The sequence below is a fragment of the Dermacentor variabilis genome, chromosome 5 (genome assembly GCF_050947875.1).
Source record: "Dermacentor variabilis isolate Ectoservices chromosome 5, ASM5094787v1, whole genome shotgun sequence".
In the NCBI taxonomy this organism is placed as follows: Eukaryota; Metazoa; Arthropoda; class Arachnida; order Ixodida; family Ixodidae; genus Dermacentor; species Dermacentor variabilis.
In genome coordinates this window covers 14,245,856-14,270,786 of record NC_134572.1, presented here as the reverse complement: position 1 = coordinate 14,270,786, position 24,931 = coordinate 14,245,856, and the positions used below count along the sequence as shown (strand labels likewise).

At 44.1% G+C, this 24,931-nt stretch overlaps 1 protein-coding gene across 4 annotated transcripts in view; it reads left to right on the top strand.

Annotated features, from left to right (window-relative positions):
* The window catches only part of Start1 (Steroidogenic acute regulatory protein-like), a 45,498-nt gene that overhangs the window by 8,234 nt on the left and 12,333 nt on the right, over positions 1-24,931 (top strand). For all 4 annotated transcript variants that reach the window (XM_075691771.1, XM_075691772.1, XM_075691769.1 and 1 more), the window contains 6 exons: positions 738-818; positions 3,513-3,888; positions 13,490-13,611; positions 16,132-16,281; positions 17,847-17,942; positions 20,650-20,726. In XM_075691771.1, coding sequence (XP_075547886.1) covers positions 738-818; positions 3,513-3,888; positions 13,490-13,611; positions 16,132-16,281; positions 17,847-17,942; positions 20,650-20,726 — 902 coding nt within the window. The remainder of the gene's footprint in view (positions 1-737; positions 819-3,512; positions 3,889-13,489; positions 13,612-16,131; positions 16,282-17,846; positions 17,943-20,649; positions 20,727-24,931) is intronic.

Sequence of the window (24,931 nt, the reverse complement as noted above, 5' to 3'; positions counted from 1 at the left end):
GAATCGTAGTAAATGAACTTTGTAATTTTCATCTAGTGGTTGGATTGAATCTTTAATAACAGCCTCTTTTTGAATACTTTTTCTTTAGTTCCCTCGCTGTGTTGTAGATTGAAATAACTGGGTGAGGCATGGAAGTTTATAAGACATTGTGCACCAACGTGGATGTGGGGCTAACCCTTCGGCCTTTGTCCATCTCCTCTTGACGTGTGGGCTCTGTTGAGATCAGTGACTGGTTACGATATGCACACGGCAGTTGCGATCCTTCTGTGCCACATGGCAGGTGCTGGAAATGACAATTTTTTGTGGTGAGACGTGGAGATCAACATAGGTGCCACTGATGGACGATGGTGCACTGCAGTAGCTTTTGGTGGCAGCAACTGGGAATAGAAATCTAACCAATGAGAAGCTAATGCGCATGCTCCTATCGAAGCTAAAAGGTACTGGTGCTTCGGAGCATAAAAGCAGGGGAAATACAACAGGAACGTATCAACAAGGTTTTATTGTACCTTCATGCTGGTAAACTGTGTCCCATTTCTACATAGGGTTGCTTGCTTCTAATGAGTTTGCCTGTGTTATTCTTAGGCTCGTTAAACTAACTTGGTTTGTTGTAACATATCCTAAATGTATATTTTAATCATATTACTCCGGCTGAATGACAACCTTGCTTGGCAGTGAAGTTGTGGGCCCAGTTCCTGGCTGTGCCATTGTGAACTATTGTTTGTGTGCTTATATTTCAGCTGCAGTACAAGTCAGTCAGACTAGTCTATGAGAAAGAAATCCTTGGATATGGAATTTCAACTTCCTTGTTTGATATGTCTGTAAGTACATATTTTGATGTCTACAAAAGTAGCGCTTATGTTTATAGAAACTGTTTCTGCATATAGGATTGCATGTTTTGCAGCTAAGTTCAGACGCAGCTATACATAGTTTAGTTCGCATGCATTTTGAACTTTCACTAAATCTTGATTCTTATTATTCCATGTAGCTTATGGGAGAGATTCTTTAGTGATACTAAATTCCAAAAAATAATGGAATTACAAAAGCTCAATGCTCAATCATGGTCATGCTCAATCGAGCATGACCAGCTCGAGAAAATCTCCGGGAAAACATTGCCTGTGTTGACCCACTATGTTGACGGCCTGCTGCTGGCGACGCTCGGATTTTTTGTGTTTTTGGCTAGTTATCGGTCGATTTTCACCGTCAGAAGTGCAACAAAGCTAGGGGCGGTGCTTTATTGCAATGCAGGCCGATTATGGCGAGCTCAAAGCAAATTTCTAGACCAGCTTCCCCAAAGTCGTCTCCCCAATTTGTTAACGTAGCTCCTCGCGTTGAACATGGTAGTTATAATCGGAGGGACACTTCTTTTGTGCTTTTCGCCATGTTTCAGCGCCAGAAGTGCTCTTTAGAGTGGTAAAACTTTGCTCATCGAGTGCATCCCATGGAATGCTATGGTGCAGGTCTGCCCACGGTCTTTTAGCCACTATTTGGCATCCAAGAGACCACAGTTTTCCGGCATCGCAAAGCACCAGGAAAACTTTATTTTCGTGTAGATTCTATCACGGGGGACACCGGCAACACGATTGCAACCTAATAATTTGGACACACTGCACCATGGAATTTGACAACTTCCGTTCGCTCTGCGGTAAACAGCTGGGAGCACTCGGCACTCGCTTGGTACCCGTTACTAGGTGGTCATTGGTCGTGGGTTCAGTACTTCCGTGGCCTGTTCTGCTCCATCAAGCCTGTTCAGCTTGATGGAGGCAATGAGTAGCAAATAAAACAAGAAAAGGGCATGGAAAGGAAACTCCACTTGAAATGTTGGATAATAAGTGCTTTCAACAACTGCCTCAATATCTACAAGAAGATTGGTATAGCATAATGGTAATGCTATGTGCATGGCACCTCTCATCTCTTTTATAGATGTGTTGCCTATGGGCAACATACCACAAACAAATTTTTTTCTTGCTGAGTTTCGGTTATCAGTGAACACTGAGTGACAGGCAGGAAGCGCTATATGTTGGTTTAGAAAAAGAACAAAGGATGAGGCAGAAGTTTGGCACACGCCTCACATTCTTTTGAAAACATGGTCAGGGGAGACAGATGGATCCAACATCTTTGGCTGCAGTGTTATGCATGTGATGTAAACCAAATGAAATGTAGACCTATGGTTCATATGTGATGACAGCTATCTGTACAAATTTTAAACCAAGACATATGTGGCTTGTGGTGAAATGCACTTCCAGTTTTCTCAAGATGCCACTTCATGGATGTCAAGGCGACTACACCCTACTTGCAGTTTCAAGCATATCTTCAAGCCTTTACTTCATCTGAATTACCTCGTGCCATATCGCATTGGAATGATCTTCCTGAGCACATTGTTTCCATATCTGATCACCATTCCTTCCATGACAATTTGTATTGGCATTTATTTTGTTCTGAACATTGTGCCTGTTTTGTACTTATGATTAATGCTTGCCTTTAGTGCGTTATCATTATGTTCTCCCTGGTGTTTCCTACCGATTGCCGGAAAAGTTTTCGCAAAATATATCTTTTTTTGAATCCTTATTCTCAATGTGTTTTGCACATTTAAATAGAAAATGAAAACAAATTTCTGGTATTTATACAGTTCATTCGTGTTAAAAAGTAATAAAAATTTTCATTCTGTCTATGCATGCTACTGAAAATTGACATGGACAGTTTTTGACTTTTATCGGTGACTGTCACAGGTTTTTAACTTCTGTGTGTTAATACAGACATTCACTTACAGTGCATTGATAGATTCCAGCTTGTGTGCAATAGCCATGAGCAGTGGTGCCTGAAGGTGCAGGGCAGTAGGGAGGCAACCACTTCTGCACCTCAGTCTATAAAATAGACTGAGGAGCCTGGGTAGGCACACAGGCCCTCGGGCATCGCAGTGACAGAGTACCCATTACACAAACACATGCACCCCCCACCAAATTGGCACCTTTGACCTTGACAGTTTTCTTTTCTGAATTGGTAGTTGGCTGAACATGTGCTCCTACATGTTACCTAGTCTGAGGAATGTTAATAAAAGCCACTCCACACCATAGGGTAATATTGGAACATTCAGTAATGACATAAATATAGTTCTCCTTTGTTGTGTAATTTATAGGCCCTTTTGATACCTGAGCATGCACAGTTTATGAAGTTTCCAGGTGGTGTGTGCTACAAGACACGCATTGCATATTGTTCACAAAAAAGAAAAATTTAATTCTTGTGACAGTGGCAAGAAGCTATAAATTAAATGCAGTGAAAGTTTCTGAGAAAGGAAGCATCTCTAAATTTGTCTTGGTCCCAGGTTTGATTCTTGGACCAAGCCAGATTTTTCTTCAAATACGAAACTTTCTCAGTAAACTGTATTGCACTTCCGTTTTAGATTGGTGCTACTATCAGGTGTATAACAATTTTTCTCTTTTGTAAAGCGTCTTGCACATTGTGGATTTCTGCAGGGCTGATTTGTCATATTGTTTCTTGCATTGCTCATTTTCCAGGTGCTATCTGCCCTTCGTTTTGTGGTGCTGCTTTTGGCATACATTGTGTTTCGGTCGAAACACTGGCTTCTTGTCGCACTCATGACCACACTGAGTGGTGCCATTGTCATCTGCAAGACCTTTCTGTATGACTGGCAGGGCCAGTTGGCAGTGAACTCTGGTGTCCTTGCCGGAGTACTGCTCCTCGTGACATCATTCGTGCTGCCCTGGGGGCAGGCCTGGTTTTTGGATTTTCGTGTGGTGCCTAGCGAGAACCGGGCCTCGCAGCTGCTTGCACGTATAGTCAACGATGCCTTCCCACCTGTTCCGTCGTCCGTTGGCCGAGGGAATGTGCGCAGCGAAGATGGCGGCACCACTTTTTATTCGCCCGAAAGCGGTGAGACAAGCCATTGTTTCCTCTCGCTTGTGGTGTTGTTGCCAGGCAAGCAGTTTTGGGATCAGCCAAATGAGCTGCATAAAAAAGCTTGCGTAACCTTTTGCTGCGACTACATGAATTTTCTGCCTGCTTGCTTACCTCGTGGATTTTTGTTAAACTTATTTGGCTGATATTTTTCTACTTGAAGCATCAAGACTTCTGGAAATGTAGCTTAGTCTTGTGCTGTGAGTAAAGTAGTCACTCCACTTGAATAGCACTCCCCGGTGATTTGGCCATTTGCTTGAGAAGCATGCCATTATGCCTGCACCTTCAAGTAGATGCTGAACGTGTCATATTATAAAAATATAGCTACAGAACACCATAATGATCCTCAACTGCTTAGAGGGGGCATGTCACCCAATTTTCGATCATAATCTGTGTTGTGTGAGACAGTCCTTGTACGTTCAAGAACACGTTGGCAATATTTTAGCGCATTTGAGCGAGCACTTAATTTGTAATTGAATTTTTAATACAGTCGAGTCCACTTATAACAATGTTCAAGTGCCATGAAAATTTCATTGTTATAACCGATAATTGTTACAAACGGGTTGCACGAAAAAAAGCATAGCTGCAAAGAGGGGTCACAGACGGCAAGTGACATGCAGCTCCGCCGAGGCATCGTTTTGGTGGTCCCGAAAGGAACCTTGTAAAAAATACGAGAAGGTTGCCGCGGCTGCCTCTCAGCTTGAATATCCCTTAGCGCCCCCCCCCCAAAAAAAAACAAACAAACAAAGAAAACATGAATACCTAAGAGCATTTAATGAGGGCAAAATAGCTTGCACTTCTCACTTCTTTGCTGAAACAAACTCGTAATCGGCGAGTTTCGACTGCTTCGCGGCAATCTTGCCGATGTCTTTCTGGAGGGCATCCAAATGTTAAACATGCCCGAGCGAAAGGTTTTTTGCAAAAATGAAGTCCCGTAGGGAATCGATCATTCTTGAGGCCTCCTGTTGAGACACAACTTGTACAGGTTCCGGTTCATCTTCGTCGTCGCTGCTGTCATCGTCTTCCGCGCCGGTGACTGCTGCAACGATCGCCTCGTCAGTGAATTCTTCGTTTGTCGTGACTGCATCGTTGGCGTGCAAGAATTCTTGAAGCCCCTCCGCGTCGCCGTCATCACCACGCACCGTAGACCAAAGTTCTGTAATGGCTCCATCGGCAGTAGCTTCGCGATACTCTGCATCACTGATATCCCCGGCAAAGTCCGCTTTTCGGAAGCAATTCATGACTGTGGAGGAGCTGACTTCTGCCCATGCCCCAAAAATGAATTGGACAGCCATCAGAAGTGAAATCTTAAAGTCTGGAGCGGGTCGGCATTCACGCACAGCAATGTCCAGGTTAAGAGCAAGCCTGCTCAACACACGTTGGCGATATAATGCCTTGAAGCATGCAATCACGCCTGTGTCCATGGGCTGCAAGCCTGCAGTCGTGTTCGGCGGCAGGAAAAAAATTTTCACATGCGACAGCTTCTGGGCAGTCTGGTGTGCAGTACAGTTATCAAGGACCAACGCCACCTTCCTGCCTTTGTGCTGCATCTCTTCTGCGGCAGTTGATCCAGTTGAGCCACGCTGGCCGCGCTTCCTGAAGGAGAATCCTCCATCGTTGAACTCTGGGGGGGATCCGATGGGCTTGCAGAACCAGTAGGACCAAGGCTGGTGATGGCAGATGACGAAAACCTCGCTGGCAACGCACGTGCTTTGACACTGTACGCTGCCTTCGGAACACGTGCAACTGTTAAGCAGGAACCAAGGAGAATGGGAATGATGGGGTAGCCCACACTCAACTGCCGTGACGCGTTTTCAACGAGCGGCACACCCTCAGAATGGACTGCTCCCCGCGCGCCGATACAAAAGCAACAAAAGAAATGCCTTCCTTCTCTCTCCTACTCTGCTCAGAGGAAAGTGTCCGTCTTTTCTCCTGCTTCTCCTGCTCACCCCATTCTCCTCGCATGCTTCGTCATGTGAGCTTTTCGCCGCCCCTGTGCGGGCGGCTCCGCATACACGCGCGCGCTTTTGGCGGAGTAGTTCGGCTGGCGTGGTCGCTGCGATTGCACGTTTTTTTTCTGTGAGGGTTGGCTCCAAATGACTACATTTAATTGTTATAACCGACAATCTAGTATGATAGCATTGTTATAAGCGGTTTATTTTACCATAGAACACACTGCAAAGGTGACGGTGCCGCGGCTGTCCATTGATATATCCGATATATTGTTAAAAGCGGTATTGTTATAAGTGGGTTTGACTGTATTACACTCGAACGGCATAACAGTGGGGCAACACTGGCACGCTCCCGAGCCATGACGTCACAGGCTGCATGCCTGCCGAGCCAGCGGCTGTATATTGTATATTCCGGCGAAGAATCGGTGTGTCAGCTGTACGCGCATGCAGGAAACTCCTGCTTTGTTCAGCTTGACATCGGAATCGTTCAAGTTGCAGCAGCTGAAACAATGCCTCAGTGGGGCCTATGTGGTGCTGTGGGCTGCCAGAGCAAACAGAGCAAGGAGTGTTCCATGTCGTTCTTCAGGTTCCCCAAGGAGCCCGTCAAGCGTAATTACGGCTTGTGAAGATGAATGTGGACAGGAAGGACTGGCGTTCATCTGACGCTTTTGTTTTGTTCTCGGAACACTTTATGCCAGACAGCTACAACTACGATTTGCGCCTGCTCATTGAGTTTGGGATACCCGTGAAAAAGCTGAAGCTACGGCCAACGTGATGCCGACCATGTTCACGCACTGGCCCATCCGGTAGGCAGCGTCCTGGCCAAATGTTAGCCTTGCTATTTGTTTTATCGATATCGAGGGCAATAAAGCAAGTTCAAGGGAAGGTTCAGCTAAAGCGTACATTGCGCCAAATCCTTGCGCTGTGAACACATGTGTGCAGGCATTTGTTTACATATGGTGCACGCAACTACAGTGGGAAAAAAAAGTACTGGTGGGAATGTGCGGCAGCTTAACAACATCATAGTTTTGTTGAGTATGGATCCTTGAGAAATGCATGCCAGCAAACAATCTACCTGCCTAACAATTTGCATTGTACGGAGCAGCATCAGCAGACTTCGCCTACTGTGAACGAATGGCTAAGCAGTGCTGAACACATGAAATATCAAGAGTGCGGAAAGTCATCAGCAGCATATAACGCAACGCCATTGTCGCCATCTATGTTGACCATGTTTACCACGCGGTCTTCGTCCATGGCCATCGAGATTTGCACAAGCCAGCCTGCACGTGCAAATCTCGGAGGCCGTGTTTCGTCACTCGAGCTGGTGGGGATGAGGTCGAAGTGAAAATGCGCAGCGTATACTACACCATCGCTGCATATGCTGCTCAAAGATTCCTCGCTTGCTTTGTCATGCAAAGTTGGCAGTGTCGAAGACATGGCACGCGACATCTGGAGCAAATACGGCAAGAAACGGCAGCTGTGCCCCGACCTAACATGGCGCGGTGGCTGACTTTGTAGCAGAAGATGGCTTGGTTCCACGCAGTGCATGACGTCACACATGGCTTAGCAATATGGCGTTGGGCGTTGGAGGGCAGAGCTTTGAGCCAGCGAGTTCCAGCTCATATTTTTGACAGGAATGTGCTTTTACTGCCCAGTTTTTATGCATGTACAGCCATAATAATCCCTCTGCTACAATGTCTCATGGGAAACCACAGATTGCTTGGTTACCGTGTCATGCCCCCTTTAAAGGACAACTTTGGCAATTTTTGAAGGTGTGCAGTTGTTAGTGAACTTTCAATATGGTGTTGTTCTTGCATAATGGCCGCTTGAGCCCTTGAGTGGCTGATTACATGATACATATGTTTATTATGCTGTGGTTATCAGCATCGATGACCATAGTACATGTTGATGACCACAGAATTGTGGACACACAAAAAAATTGTAAGACCTTTCTTCATTTAGCATATGCTGCAGTTATTGTAGCAGCTGAAACTATGAAAGCTGCTGTTAGCTTACGAAACATAAGTTAGCCTACAAAACAGTAATCTACATGAAACAGCAACATGCAACGACTAGTTGGTCTCTGCATAAAAGGTATCTAACTCTTCAGAAAAAATCTAAATTGTGTTGATCTGTTTATCTCATCAGAATACGATTCCTGGCTTAGCATCACAGCCATAAAATCGTATGTGACCTTTCCCCCATTGGCGCTGCATCCCAAATAGCTTGAATATGTCTTTTTCGTAAGCTGTATTATTTCCTTCCCTACCTTATGTAACACTGTTCTTCAAACCCCAGCCCATACATTGTGTCGTCTTTTCAACACTTAAGTATTCATTGCTTAAGTGGCTGAAGTATTACTTTTAACGAGCCTTTATTACCTGTTGCCTTCAGAGAATGAAATGAACTGCCTGAATTCATGGTCAATGAACACAACCTGTCAGTTTTTAAGCAGTTAGCACCCTTTTGATCTGTTAATTTTTCATCACCTATGTTACCTTTATTTAAGTGTACAGGAATATGTATATTGGTGTTTGTCTGCTTTTAATATTTCATGTTTTTACGTAATTGTTTTTGTTGCTTTCACACTACCTTCTGCAAGATAGTATTGTGAAAAAGTGACCTGCCCTTCCTGCACATGCTCTCACTTCTATATATATCCTATGGAAAGGGGCCAAAAGGGTCAATAAATGAGGATTACGACCCAATCAAAAACATTCCTAAAGTTGCACAAAACTGCCTTTCACTCCCCAAGTCATGGCAGCACTTGCAATGAAGGAATACGCAGTGCAAGCCATCTTTTGATCCTTACATGATACCCGTCTAATTTCACTTCACCTAGATGACCTTAGCATGTCCAAGGGCAGTTGGTGGGGAGGCAGGCAGTTTTTAAAAGAAGCGAGTTAGCCTAGCATATTCACGATAGGAAAAGGGTCTCTCTGCAATATGAACTTGCAGTGGCCACAACCATAGCTCTGCTTGGAAAAAAAATTGTAATATTTGTACAATATCCACACACTTACTATATTTACTCCAAATCTATATGGGGGGGGGGAGGGGAATTCGCCGACTATTACAATACTTCCCAATGCGAAATTTGACCGTAGCTCTGTCCGTACATGTTTTCATGTTGTGATATATTGGCTGGCACAGACAATCTGTCTCGTGCAGCACGTTCCAAACGGAGCGAAGCGTGGCGAGCCTGCCTCACTAGTTGGAATATCATGAGAGGCAGTGCATGGGTGACGCGTGGGTGTGATTCAAAGCAGCCGCCACAGACAGACCTGCGCTCATGTAGCTCTTTGTTTCCAGACAGACGACGCACGCTACTCCGGTGCCATATCGTAGCCATCGTCACCTCACAACCCGTCTTGTGCAGCACTATGCTTTTCTTCTCACGCTTTCATTCCACGAATGACAAGAGCGGCCCTTCATTGCGGGGAAGTTGTGCCACCAGTGTCAGCGGCGACAACGCCCAAGGGAGCGTCGCATTGAGCCTTGCTCATAGCCGCTCGCCATCGCCCCTTGCAAGAGCAGTGATCCCCGTCACACACGCTGGCATCGTGGACTGACCTGAGCAGCAGACGCCGTGGACGAGTGTAGCCTTCCCCACCTCTGGCACCCTGGTCCCCCTTCGAAAGTGCAGATGTTTCGACTGAATCAAATGCTTTTTCTTAATCAATGAAGGCTATATATAAGGGTTGGTTATATTCCGCACGTTTCTCTATCACCTGATTGATAGTGTGAATATGGTCTATTGTTGAGTAGCCTTTACGGAATCCTGCCTGGTCCTTTGGTTGACAGAAGTCTAAGGTATTCCTGATTCTATTTGCGATTACCTTAGTAAATACTTTGTAGGCAGCGGACAGTAAGCTGATCGGTCTATAATTTTTCAAGTCTTTGGCGTCCCCTTTCTTATGGATTAGGATTATGTTAGCGTTCTTCCAAGATTCCGGTACGTTCGAGGTCATGAGGCATTGTGTATATAGTGCGGCCAATCTTTCTAGGACAGTGTTCGCACCATCCTTCAACAAGTCTGCTGTTACCTGATCCTCCCCAGCTGCCTTCCCCCTTTGCATAGCTCCCAAGGCGTTCTTTACCTCTTCCGGCGTTACTTGTGGGATTTCAAGTTCCTCTAGACTATTCTCTCTCACCTTATCGTCGTGGGTGTTACTGGTACTGTATAAATCTCTATAAAACTCTTCAGCCACTTGAACTATCTCATTCATATTAGTAACGATATTGCCGGCTTTGTCTCTTAATGCACACATCTGATTCTTGCCTATTCCTAGTTTCTTCTTCACTGCTTTTAGGCTTCCTCCGTTCCTGAGAGCGTGTTCAATTCTATCCATATTATAGTTCCTTATGTCCGCATTCTTACGCTTGTTGATTAACTTGGAAAGTTCTGCCAGTTATATTCTAGCTGTAGGGTTAGAGGCTTTCATACATTGGCGTTTCTTGATCAGATCTTTCATCTCCTGCGATAGCTTACTGGTATCCTGTCTAACGAAGTTACCACCGACTTCTATTGCACACTGCCTAATGATGCCCATAATATTGTCGTTCGTTGCTTCAACACTAAGGTCCTCTTACTGAGTTAAAGCCGAATACCTGTTCTGTAGCTTGATCCGGAATTCCTCTATTTTCCCTCTTACCGCTAACTCACTGATCGGCTTCTTATGCACCAGTTTCTTCTGTTCCCTTCTCAAGTCTAGGCTAATTCGTGTTCTTACCATTTTATGGTCATTGCAGCGCACCTTGTCGAGCACGTCCACATCTTGCATGATGCTAGGGTTAGCGCAGAGTATGAGGTCTATTTCATTTCTAGTCTCGCCATTCGGGCTCTTCCACGTCCACTTTCGGCTAACCCACTTGCAGAAAAAGGTATTCATTATCCGCATATTATTCTCTTCTGCAAACTCTACTAATAACTCTCCTCTGCTATTCCTAGAGCCTATGGCATATTCCCCCACTGACTTGTCTCCATCCTGTTTCTTGCCTACCCTGGCATTGAAGTCGCCCATCAGTAAAGTGTATTTTGTTTTGACTTTACCCATCGCCGATTCCACATCTTCATAAAAGCTTTCCACTTCCTGGTCATCATGACTGGATGTAGGGGCGTAGACTTTTACTACCTTCAATTTGTACCTCTTAAGTTTCACAACAAGACCTGCCAGCCTCTCGTTAATGCTATAGAATTCCTGTATGTTACCAGCTATTTCCTTATTAATCAGGAATCCGACTCCTAGTTCTCGTCTCTCCGCTAAGCCCCGGTAGCACAGTACATGCCCGCTTTTTAGCAATGTATATGCTTCTTTTGTCCTCCTAACCTCACTGAGCCCTATTATATCCCATTTACTACCCTCTAATTCCTCCAATAACACTGCTAGACTCGCCTCACTAGATAACATTCTAGCGTTAAACGTTGCCAGGTTCAGATTCCAATGGCGGCCTGTCCGGAGCCAGGTATTCTTAGCACCCTCTGCTGCGTCACAGATCTGACCGCCGCCGTGGTCAGTTGCTTCGCGGCTGCTGGAGACTGAGGGCCGGGGTTTGATTGTTGTATTCATATAGGAGATTGTGGCCAAGTACTGCACCAGGGTGGCCAATCCTGCTCTGGTGAGAGAGTGCATTACCGGTTCTGGTCACCGGGATCAGGCTGCACTCCAGGCCTGTTTGTGCAATTTTCTCAACACAAGGTTTCTTTCTTTTTGTATTTTCCGGTGGAGAATTGTGCGGCACCGGGATTTGAATCGCGGTCCTCTTGCACGGGAGGCGGATACTCTACCGTCCCGCGTATACCACAGTACCGGCCGCGTATACCACAGTAAAAACAAACAGGACGAGGTGGACGCCACTGAGGGTAGGATGGCGCAGCAAGTGCTCTGGTTCCATCGAAGCCAAATGGTCATAGGCACGGACGTCAGTAGGCACGGAGGTCACGGTAGGTGTGGGTAGCGAAGCAACATCGGCGTAGGTAGATAAGAGCACGTAGATAAGAGCACGTAGATCTGGAGAATGGGGAACCTGAGAATCGCTGCTGTCATGTGGAAGACGAATAGACTACAGCTCATCTAGACATTACACGTGGAAGTGATGTCTTGGACAGAAGCCGGATTTTGCACGATTAAGGCATTGAATGCGACAGACCCAATGCCTTTTAAGATGTGGCGAATGCGTTCGGCTTCTGTCATGCTAGGATTCGCACGGCGGCACAGAGCCAGGACATCCTCTATGTATGAGGTGTAAGACTCTTGTGGAAGTTGGAGGCGTGTTCCCAGCTTCTGTTTGGCAACTTCTGCACGGCCAGACGAGGAAGCGAAGATTTACCGCAGCTTGGATGTAAACGTGGACCAATCCGCGATGTCGGATTTGTGGTTGAAATACCATGTCTTGGCAACACTGGTCAAGTAGAATGGGACGTGCCTCAATTTCTGGGTGTCGTTCCACTTGTTGCAAGAACTCACGTGGTCGTAGTGGTCGATCCAATTGTCGACGTCATCACCGTGGAGTCCCGCAAAGACAGGGATCGCGCTGAGGGCTCGTCACAGTCCAAGAGGGCGCCGTAGGCGGGGTCGTCTGTGTGGTAGGGTTAGAGGCGCCGGAAGGGCCGGGAGTGGAAGTGCACATCGTTGTAGGGGTAGCGACCGGAACGGAGCTCCAGGGAGGACGGGAACATGAGAGGATGTCAGGGCCTTGACGTACCTCCACCACTTTATAATACTGAGACCGATCAAGTTGTCCAGCGCTCTTTATTCCGAAAAAGGCAACGCCCTAGCTCATGCGCGAAGAAGTCAAAGAACAGGGAAGTTGATGATGGCTATGTACAAATGAAAACGATGAAGTACATTAATAGCGCTTACAGTATATATATACAGGCAAATTCACTAGCATACACCATAAGATCACACACAAGTAGAAAGAGGCACCCCTTGTGTTAGTGCTAAAATAATAGTACCAAAAGTGGTAATACTGCAATCGCAAAAGTGGTAACAGGGAGATGGCTTGAGGCGGAGTTCTTTGCATAATCTATCTTCCCTTACGTGGAAACAATGTTCTTTATTCTTGACAAGAAAAAAAAAAGAGAGAACTTCGTTGTTACTCCCTTTCTTGTTTTTTTTTTCTTTTTCTTTCCCCCCCCTTTTTTTTTTCTGAGGTATACTAAGAGCCAGCTCTTTGCATTTGTAACTTCAGCTTGGCACAGAATGCCTTGGACCGTACAATGCATAACATTAGCGGGTGCTTGAAGGCCCAAATTAGGCCCTTTAATGGGTCTGGCTCAGCCTCATGCCCGAGCCCGACCTGGGCCTGCCAAAATATGTTTCGGACGGCCTGGGCTTTCGAGTCAGCCCATGCAGTGCTCTAGTTCCACTGCACCCTCCTCCTGCGCTTTCTTCCTCCTCTTTTTGCTATGGTCTTTCTTTTATCTGCCACTGCACTCCACGTTTGCAATCATTCTTCGTGGCGCTTGTTCACTCAGTTACATCGCCGCTCATTGCAGGAACGGGCTATTAAGAGCTGCGCTCTAAAAGGTGTCGATATTAGAGGGATGTGTTTGCTGTAAAACCAAAGAGAACATTTTTCAAACATGCACACTCATACCCTGCGTATACATCTTGTTGCAGGATCAGAAAATGAGTCTTTAGCAGGAGATGATGTCCATGTTAGAAGTGATATTCAGCTACCTCATGACCTGCGTGTCAGGTTTGAGCAGCCAGAGTGTGCACCAAAATTGCTGGGTCCTGAGGTGAGTTCTACTTATATTTGGTGCAATCACTTTGGGATTCTGTCTCACCTCAGCCAAGTTTTAAGTAAAAATGGGAGCACGCAATGAATTGTTACCATATTTACCCTATTCTAAAACACACTTTATTTTTTTTGAAAATAGGTCAGTAATTGCTTGTGTGTTACAATTAGATATGAAACTGAAACTACTTTGTGGTGTTGGCGTCATCGTGATTGTCATCATGAGCTGGTAACAGCACAATTTTTTGTGTAGGTTGGTGATGACAACGTGCTGCTTTTGTGACAAAAGTGCATTCAAAAGAGAACTAAGCTAGCAACAATGGAGCTTTGTCGCATATTTTGGCATGTCGCAGTCTTGCGTCCTGTGACACTAACGAAATGGTTAGTCTAGGCGTGGGCCACTACCCTGTTCACAGAGGTTTACGAGTCATTAAAAGAAATGCAGAATATAAAACTGGATATAAAACAGGTTGGACCACATAAAGGACTGCTTGTTGTTATACATGGCAATAAAGAGCTGTCTGAGAGTGATGATCGACATTAAGTGTAAATTTTTGTTCTGTCATGGTAAACACTGCAAATTTTGCCTTCTCCTGATTGCCAGAATTGGAGGTATGCTACATTTCCCTTGTTGTTAAATTGGTTGTGTGTTAGATTTTGGGTGTGCCTACAGGGATACGTTTGAATTTGGTAATACAGTTAAACCTCGATATAATGAACTTTAACATAATGAAATTCTCGATTTATCAGTTTTCATAACCTCTTGTCCAAAGAACACCATCTGAGCACGAGGTCGCGGGATCGAATCCCGGCCACGGCGGCCGCATTTCGATGGGGGCGAAATGCGAAAACACCCGTGTGCTTAGATTTAGGTGCACGTTAAAGAACCCCAGGTGGTCAAAATTTCCGGAGTCCTCCACTACGGCGTGCCTCATAATCAGAAAGTGGTTTTGGCACGTAAAACCCCAAATATTATTATTATTAAAGAACACCATGTAATTAGGACCCCAATGTAACAAAGTGTGTTTGTATGAGATTTCACTATAACGAAATTTCGCTTCCATAGCTAAGGAATGCCGAGACAATAAATGGACACTTCCGCAGATGCAGAACTGATTGAATTACAAGTAGCTGCTTACAAATGCACCTCTCAGATCACGCGCGGCATGACAAGAGTGACCGCTGAAGTGAAGCCGCATCAAGCTCTGTATAAATTCCAAGTGCGATAAGATCCTATCGCGCCCCACGCACTTTGTGCATTAGGTGCAAATGAAAGGGTACGATGGTGTGTAAGAAAGACGGTGGCTTACGCACATGTGCCGCCTCCCCGCACGAGCAACGGGAAGGAGGGGGAGGTGAGTGAGCTCAGGGTAACACGATCAAGCGCGCACAAAGGGTGGAGTGGGGGGAGGGTAAGTTGGCGAGCGTCGCGATTACTGGTGCGCATCTCAGCTGTGGCTGCGCATGGCTGTAAATGCGGCTGAGCACGTACACAGACGCGCACCATGCTTTAGAGGTAATCTGCCGCGTGTGCGAAGAGTGGTGTGCTGAGACAGCGTGGCATCATGTAAACTGTCTTCCCGTGCATTTAGTATTGAAGGTTGCGTAATCTGGAGTTCCAGTGACCCGTTGGAGCGAGAGGCAGACGAAGTATTTGCTCCCCGCTGCTGGCGCTTTTTCATGATAGCGTCGTCCCAGTGCAGGCGATGCTATCAGCCACAAGGTCAGAGTGCAGCCGAAAGCGTTGCTGGCTTCACTTAATTTGTACTGCGTATGAGGAAATATTCAGCGTGGCTTGAAACTGCATCATTCGTTGCTGGCTTCCAAATTCATCAAAATTAATTGCTTTCTCATCGAAATTTGTTTTTTTTTCTATTTCCATATAATTCGGAAGATTCCATGGCCCCTTTCCGTTTAAGAAAAATCTGACAGCAACTAGCCGCTAAGGTTCAGCTGTGTGCGAGTCTGTGTGTCTTTGTATGTTCCATAAAGTTGTTGCAATATGTTACGTGTGGACTCAAGCTTCGTTACTTTATGTGCATGGTAGAATCGTTACCAAATTCTTGTTTGGATGCTTGGGTGGTAATGTAACTGTGCGTTGCAATCAGGGGCGCGGTAGAATCGTGCAAGTACGGTACCACTTTCTCAAGAGTGCATGCGACGTTAGACCGAACACATCAGCACATATGGCCAGCAGCGTTTCTGACACTCTGCCAAGCTTGCTATCGGTGCATAGTGTCAGGAACACTGTCATCTGTATACTTTGGCATGTCCAATGCCGGCATCTACGGCTGACAACGTTCCTGGCTCTGATAGCAAGCTTTGCACAGTGCCAAAAATGCTGTTGGTCACAAATGCTGATGCATTTGGTGCTGAGTCATGCAAAAGCTCACAAAAGTGATGCATAGTAACATCAGAAATGACCACTTGAGAATTCCGCCTTTGAATCCATGCATTTTTGAATGGCTAGCGCGTGTGGGAGTGGTAAATTTATGCTTGTTACGCACATGGGGATCAACAGGAGCGTTCATACAAGCGCAAAGCTGAGGAGGCCTTGGATACAGCCTTGAAGATCTTCCATGAGAGCAATTGGAAAACTGAAAAGATGGACCACAACAGTGCCATTCAGACCTGCCACCATTCCAAGTTTGGCAAAGTCTACAAATATGCGGTATGTTTCTTGGATTGCTTCCTTTTGGCTTCCTGTTTAGGGGAGGCACTGCTTACTCTATATTTGGAGCAGTATGTGTTTCTAACATCGTGAAGTCTGTGCAATCATGCATTCTCATCCTCTCTTCTTGTTCTGCTCAAGTGCTACCTAAAGTAAAACGAGTGTGTCTGTGGCATTCTGTGTTGCCCAGTGATAGACAGGGCTTCCCAACTTGCTTCTCCTGGAAAGGTGCACTTGTAGACAGTATTGCGGGTAATGCAGTATGAGCTGATTCAAAACTTAGGATTTTGGGTGCGGTTCATGCTGGATGTGAACACAAAAATCAAGCTTGAAAACCCAGTCCACATACATTAACGACAATGTTGAGCACGTTAATTCTACAAATGAAGCACCATACTTCAACATTTCAAGTATAACTCTTATTGCATAGGCCAAAATATCTACCCAAACATGTGCCAACAGAATTTTCTGTTCATTAGCTAACACATATACACTTTCATTTAAAAAAGAAAGGACTTTATTTCAACTCTTAATGATTTCACTGAAACTGCCGCTAACCATAAGTTGGCACAGTCATGAGTGAGTCCAGCTAAGTAGAATTTTGGTGAGTCTGAGTGAGCTTGGCTGAGTGGAATATTGATGAGTCTGAGTCGGAGCGGGCCAAGCTGAGTAGAATTTTGCGAGTCCGAGTCTGAGTGATATCTAAGCAAAAAAAAAAAAAAAAAAAACTTATTTTGTGAACGAGTCCGAGTGAGTTTTGTTTATTTTGCCAACTTATGCCAATAACCATGTGGCAATATTGAAACTAATCTCCCCAGTGTTTGCACATAATAAGTCATGGTATTGTGTATATACACACACACATTTTGTTAGTGGAAGCAGCAAATCTTACAGTTACTCCGCTATCTGTTAGACTATTAGGCTGTCAAATGGAAGACATTGTCCAAATCTACAAATACTAATCTAACAGCATTGAATTTTGCACTTCACAGGCTTTTACTGTCTTACACAGTCACCATGCATATTCACGACTGTTCCATATCCATTACATGAACCATCAGACACACTAAGCCCAAGAATTGGGCATTTAGTAGCTTCTATGTTCTGCTTTTTTGGACTTCTCAGTTGGCAGCAGTAGCAGCAGTGCAAAATGATAGATTGTTGTGAATATCTATGTAAAGTGGTTTCAATGTTTCCATTCAAACGCAATAATTAAATTAGTTTTTTATTCACTCAAAACAAGAGAACAACACAACTTCCCTGTGACTAATGAGGAATGTCATAAATTATTCGTTAGCAAATGGGTTTCTTAATTTTGAATGTTGAACTCAACAATATTCAAGGTCCTGCTGAAACTCGGCAGTTTTAGGTGCCTTGATAAGATTACCTTTATATTCAAGACCTTGTTTGCACTTCTAGTGTACAAGGTGTTTTCAATATCAGAGTTAAAGGGAATATTTGTAAAAAGGTGCCTAATTGTGTGCTCTTTCCGTACGAGTTTGTAGCTTCAAATGTTTGCTGTGTGTAATGCACATACTCAACGAAATGCTTCATCTACACTTCAGGGTACACTGCCAGCACCTCCAGAAACTATTTTGGACATTTTATTCAACCGATTGGAGGAGCAAGTTCTGTGGAACCCTTCAGTGAAAGAAGCCAGGGTATGCTGTTTGTGTTCTACGGTAGAAACAGTGCCATGTGTGATGAGTACTGTTTGACAGGTTTTCATGCCACAAATCCACAGATGAGCTGAGAGACTGTACTGTGGAATGGGGACTTTGATTAATTTTGACTACACAGGATGTAGAGTAAGGGCTGCTGTTAAAGGGAACAGCTAATTATTATTCAAACCAACATAACTTGAAGATATAAACTCGGAAGAAAAAGATTGCTATGTCACGTGTTGCCTAGACCTCTAATGGAAACAAGTTACTGCTGAGGCCTCTGTATCAAAACTGAGCTGTAATCAGTCCCGAAGCATGAATTTAGTGTTCTCTTTAACAGCGGATCGTACTGTACATCTGTTGCTTATAGCTAGTGCCTTCTGCTAGTAAATTATTGCAGCAGCTAGCATTAGGTAGAAGTGTACGCTAAAATGATGTTATAAGATGGGCGCATGGCATCGTGCTTCTGGATTCATGCATGTTCATGTGCATCACTATGTGTCAATGTAGTGCTACTAATTACTGCAAACTTGCTGCGATGGCTTAGTGGCTATGGTGTTGCACTGCTAAGCATGAGGTTGCAGGATCAAATCCTGGCCGCAGCAGCTGCATTTCGATGAGGGTAAAATGCAAAAACGCTCGTGTCCCATGCATTGGGGGCATGTTAAAGATACCCTGGCGGTCAAAATTAATCCAGAGGTCTCCCACTACAGCATGCCTCCTAATCAAATCGTGGTTTTGCCACGTAAAACCCCAGAATTCATTCATTTATTCTGCTTGCTGTGCCTTCATGCATTCAAATGGCTGAAGTAATTCAGTGAAAACTATACTTTCTGGGGGAAAATACCTCCTTTCCCTTTCTGTACTAGTTAAGCGCTGTCAAGAATACAATATCAATATCTAATTACAGTGCTTTACTGTGAAGACATGACTGAAATCGCATGTGCCCTGGAGAGGACTACCTACCCATTTTTCATCACTTAGTTATAAATGAATAATAAAATTGCATGTTCTTGCTCAGTTTGTGCAATAATTGAACATGTTCACTTGTGTTGCTGTGGAGGTTGCTAGCATCTCTAGAAACATTATTGGATGATTTCTGTAAATACTGTACAAAATTGCATAATGTACAAATGTACATACTTTACAGCATTTTGTTGCATTTTGTTTTCACACACATATCTAAAGCTAGGAAGTTTCTGCTAATACTAGGTCATATTTTATCACTGCAGTGGCCATATGCACCACTCCTCATGGCAGCATCCTGTGGGTATTGCTGCAAAGTGCACTATGTTTAGCAGAAACAATCTCTCGTGTGCCAGAAAATTACAGAAGAACAAACAAGTGTTAACACCACGCTTTAAATATTTGTAGATATGTGTGCATGAGTATATTTCTGTACACATATGTTGCATGAGGCTAAGCTCTATAGCCAATTATTTAAAATATACATATTATACAACAACTTCTACATTTAGTTTTTGTCTGGCCCCATAAATGTTGTACTATCAGAACACTAGGTTATTACATTGACATAATTCTTTTAATACAGTTCTATTAACCCTTTTAGTGTTGTTCTTTTGGAGGTGATACACCCCTGGCGTCGAAGTTTTTTCTCAGATGTTTTAAAATGAAAACAAGAGTATATTTTTGGTTATGTAGAAGGGAAAAAATGATGCGAATAATGGCCAATGCACTCTTGGCATGGTCGACACATTCTTATCTTCATTTTGTATCTCCTGCCTAGCTTCGTTCTGACAAGCACACTTCCGCGATAGCGCTGCTGTGTCAGAATTTAAAAAAAAAGTACTTCCTGTAAATGTACGGCAGATGGCAGAGGCATGCAAGAGTGGTGGCCTTGCACTGCAGCACAAATATTTGAATGGGGAATAGCCGCGGTAGTGGTACACAAAATCCAAGAGCCACATCTCTCACCTCTGAATGCTCTTCAACGCAACCACGCCCACGAAGAGGCGTATTTCGCAGTGCACTAGCAAAAACCCAGGTTGAGCAGTCCCAGAGAGGTTAGATAATATGCTTCTAGAAATATATTCAGCAGATGCCAGAACTACCTCGAACCGTGCTGACTTCATCTTGCTGCACACATCTTACTGGAAAGGGTGGAGAATGTATGGGTACATCAGTGACATACATCAGGGCAGGATAGAAACGCAGCAACATATTGGTACCATCACTAAACTCTCGAACAACTTTCTCTGGCTATGAAGGAAAACTACGGAGGCAAAGCGTGCACAAGTGAGAGTGCTTCTGAAAAGAGTGCTGTGTTTTCATCCACATTAGTTTAAGCTGGGGCAGAGAAAACATGAACACCTTATTAGCAATAGTCAAATAAGGCAAAACACACCACTGAATGTAAAATTTAACTTATTTCGCAGCTTTTCCCTTCCACCTCTGGGCAAACGTGGAACCAGGGCACTCGGAAGCTGCATTGATTCAGCATCTGTTCCGAGCAGCCAAAAGCACTGTCAAATGCTGGTGGACTACTTGGCGCGGTAACACATGTGCAGAAGCTCCACTCCCGTAGCTTTTCCTTCACAGCCACAAAAAAGTTGTACGCGAGTATAATGCTGAAAGTGTTAAAAATATAGCCATTTGGCAGAATTCGGTTCATGTCTTTATAACAGCAGTGTGTCTTTGCTTCTTCATTACAACCCTTCCCCCATCCCTTCTTTTATTTTTGCAGGTAATAGAGAGCATAGACAGTCAGACCGACATTGTGTACATACTTTCAGATGGCGCAAAAGGAGTCATTTCTTCTCGGTATGTTGGCTACTGGCAAGTGCAACTGTTTGGAAGACTGTTGCAATACATGCCTGTGTTGACAGTTCTCTTAAAATTGGTTTTTGTCACTGCAATCTGTTAACGACCATACTTCACAAATTTGCATTCATGGTGAAATGGCAGTTGACAAGCCTCTCAGATTGGCAAGTCTAGTTGCACAGATTCACGACTATTTCAATTCAGTGCACTTTATTTCAATACCAAAATGTTGAGGACTGTGAACGAAAAGCCTTTCTATGGCTTGACATGGTCCGCAGCCCTCTTTAACAGGCAGTGACAGAGCATAAGGTGAAGTATTACATATTCAATAAGAGTCAACTGAGTCCCAGTAAGATGACTGACAAACATAATGCACATATGTATGTATGTAACGATACAATTGAAACAGAAAAAAGAAGAGAACGCTAATTACGCATGCACGTTATACATACATGAAATTAACAAATACGTAAGGCGATAAATAATGCAATGCACAATTCGGCAAATACACTCTAACAAAAAATGCTGTCATCTTTTTTTTTCTTTCTTTTTGCGGAAACAAAGAAAAGAAATAAAAAATCACAATAATGAATGTTTAGACGATGTACATTTTGTTTAGGCAGGACGGTAATCTAAAGCGCAACATTGGGTGGGTGTAGTTAGCCCTTGCCCGTGGCATCTCCCAGAGTTTGCAACTGCGCGTATTCAGCTTCCTATCTCTATGTTTTAAGTTCGAGATAGTAGTTAACGTGTTATTTCTGTGAATACCTGTCTTATACCAGTTAATTAGTGTTTGCTCATAAATATCAGGCATAGGAAGTAAATTCAGTTTTTTAAAAAGTGGATGCGTATGGGTGTCGTGGGGAACATCCAGAATACTACGGGCAGCCTTTTTTTGTATTCTGTGTAGCGTGGTGATATTAGTAAGAATAGCAGTACTGCAAACAAGATGGCAATAGTTAATTATGCAAAATAGAAGTGAGGCGTGCAGACAGGACACAAGAGTAGAGAAGTGGACAACACGAACGCCGACTATCCACTGAAGGGGGCACTGAGGCGAAAAAAGAAAGAAGGCACAAAACTCATCTGCGCATGCTCAGGACTGGTAACACCACGTGTCAGTCGGGTAAACGTGCCGGCCTACGTGAGAGATAACTGTTAAGGTACTTAATCTCTTCCTTATGTAAAGTAATCGAAGGCTGACTCACGCACGCACTTCCACCATTATAGATATGCCATGCCTCTACCATAAGACGCGTATCTTCATTCTTATGCCTGTACAATATCGCGCATTCATCTAACTCTGGCGTGCAGTTACAATCTCGGCAATGAAGCGAAAGATTAGAAGGCGATCCACCAGTTAATGACCTTTTATGTTCCATTAGCCTCTGATTGATACACTGTCCTGTTTGTCCTACGTAGAACTGGCCACAGCTAAGGGGAATCTTATAAACCACACCCATACGACAGTCAGTATAAAACAGTTGTTCTTATTGTGCTTCACTGGACAAATATCTGTTCGTTTTTTGCCTTTTACCCGCTCCTTTTTATTCTGTACGGCAGTGCATATCTTACCTAGCTTATTGGGAGCAGTGAAAGCAACATTAACATCATATCTACTAGCAACTTTTTTAAGCCTGTGCGACACTGAATGAATATACGGAATAGCCACTACTCTTCTTTGCTATTACTGCTTTCTGTAATCACGTCCGTCCCTCTTGAAACCGACTTCTTTAGGCGCTCAGCCACAGTGGCCACCGCTACACTAGGATACCCTGCTTCTAATAGGCGCCGGACCTGCGCATTAAAACTGGCGCTCATTTTGTGCATGCACGATCTGGTGAGGGAAGACTTAAGGCACGACATGGCAATTCCGTTTTTTACTAATTTAGAATTGAAATTTTAGCAACGGCTTCGAAGATCTTGGGGAGTACTGCCAACAAACATGATTTTGTTCGAAGATCAAGGAAATGTCAAGAAACTGAATTACGCGTCGCTGAGGAAATTCCTTGGTAAAATTTAATCCTCCCCCATAAAGTTTAAATTGCTCACTTACTGAGGTAGCAGCGGAATCGAATTCTTCCCTATTACAGAAAATCAGGTAATCATCAACGTAATGAAATATCTTGATAACACTATCACCTAAGGCTTTCTCTAAGCAGTTGTCAACCTTACTCAGGTAAATGTTGCTAATAATAGGGGCAACCTTTGAGCCAATACAAATGCCTGATTTCTGCAGAAAAACACCATCTCTCCACCCAATGAGCGTCGACTTCAAGTACATTGAAAGAATTTCTAGAAAAGCTCCCGTGGAAACACCGCATCTGTCAATAAAAGCTGACTCTTGCACTTGTTCTTTAATGCACTCATTTACGGAATTTAGCAACCCGTCATGCGGCAAGGAATAATACAGGTCTTCGATATCCATACTAAACGCTGTACAATCACCAGGATTTTCCTCTCTCAAATACTGAACTAGTGCCTGAGAATTACGCAGGCAAAAGGGGTCTGAAAAAACTAGAGAAGCTAGGCAGTTCTGAAGGTAACTAGCGACACAGACCTGCCACGTCCCTTTCTCTGACACTATAGCATGAAAAGGAATTTCTTGTTTATGGGTCTTGGCCGAGAAAAACAGTTCTAAAGTGAGGGATTTAGCTTTCTTGACATTACAGACAAGCCTATCAAGATTATGTCTTGACAAGAGGTCAACCGCACGTTGCTTAACTACTGAAGGCTTGAGTTTTAGTGGCTGCAAATTCTTTTCTATGGCTGAAATCGCTTTTTCTGAGAACATGTCATCTGGCATAATTACGAAATAACCTTCCTTGTCAGATATTACTGGTCTAAGTTTATGCTCCACAAGGTAATCAACTAACGGTCGGACAGGGTCAGGCGTCTTAAAATGAGAATCTGATTGTTTAATGCTAGCAATGCAATCCGAAATACAGCGTGAGCGTTCTTCTTCCGGGACGAGCCTGGTTATGCAGCGCGGTATGCTTAAAACGTCAACGGGTTTTACGTTAGGCTTAAAACAGTGCTTAGGACCTAAAGCAAGGGTTCTTCTATGGTCCGGAGCTTCAACAAAGTAAGAGGAAACACCTTTCTAATAATTCACCGTCAAATAAGGTACTGGTTCTTGGAGATGCCATCGTGAGTGATAACCATAGAAGAACCCTTGCAGAAATCAGGCATTTGTATTGGCTCAAAGGTTGCCCCTATTCTTAGCAACATTTACCTGAGTAACGTTGACAACTGCTTAGAGAAAGCCTTGGGTGATAGTGTTATCAAGATATTTCGTTACGTTGATGATTACCTGATTTTCTGTAATAGGGAAGAATTCGATTCCGCTGCTACCTCAGTAAGTGAGCAATTTAAACTTTATGGGGGAGGATTAAAGTTTACCAAGGAATTTCCTCAGCGACGCGTAATTCAGTTTCTTGACATTACCTTGATCTTCGAACAAAATCATGTTTGTTGGCAGTACTCCCCAAGATCTTCAAAGCCGTTGCTAAACTTTCAATCCAAGCATTCTAAATTAGTAAAAAACGGAATTGCCATGTCGTGCCTTAAGTCTTCCCTCACCAGATTGTGCATGCACAAAATGAGCGCCAGTTTTAATGTGCAGGTCCGGCGCCTATTAGAAGCAGGGTATCCTAGTGTAGTGGTGGCCACTGTGGCTGAGCGCCTAAAGAAGTCGGTTTCGAGAGGGACGGACGTGATTACAGAAAGCAGTAATAGCAAAAAAAGAGTAGTGGCTATCTCGTATATTCATTCAGTGTCGCACAGGCTTAAGAAAGTTGCTAGTAGATATGATGTTAATGTTGCTTTCACTGCTCCCAATAAGCTAGGTAAGATATGCGCTGCCGTACAGAATAAAAAGGAGCGGGTAAAAGGCAAAAAATGAACAGATATTTGTCCAGTGAAGCACAATAAGAACAACTGTTTTACTGACTGTCGCATGGGTGTGGTTTATAAAATTCCCCTTAGCTGTGGCCAGTTCTACGTAGGGCAAACGGGACGGTGGATCGCCTTCTAATCTTTCGCTTCATTGCCGAGATTGTAACTACACGCCAGAGTTAGATGAATGCGCGATATTGTACAGGCATAAGAATGAAGATACGCGTCTTATGGTAGAGGCATGGCATATCTATAATGGTGGAAGTGCGTGCGTGAGTCAGCCTTCGATTTCTTTACATAAGGAAGAG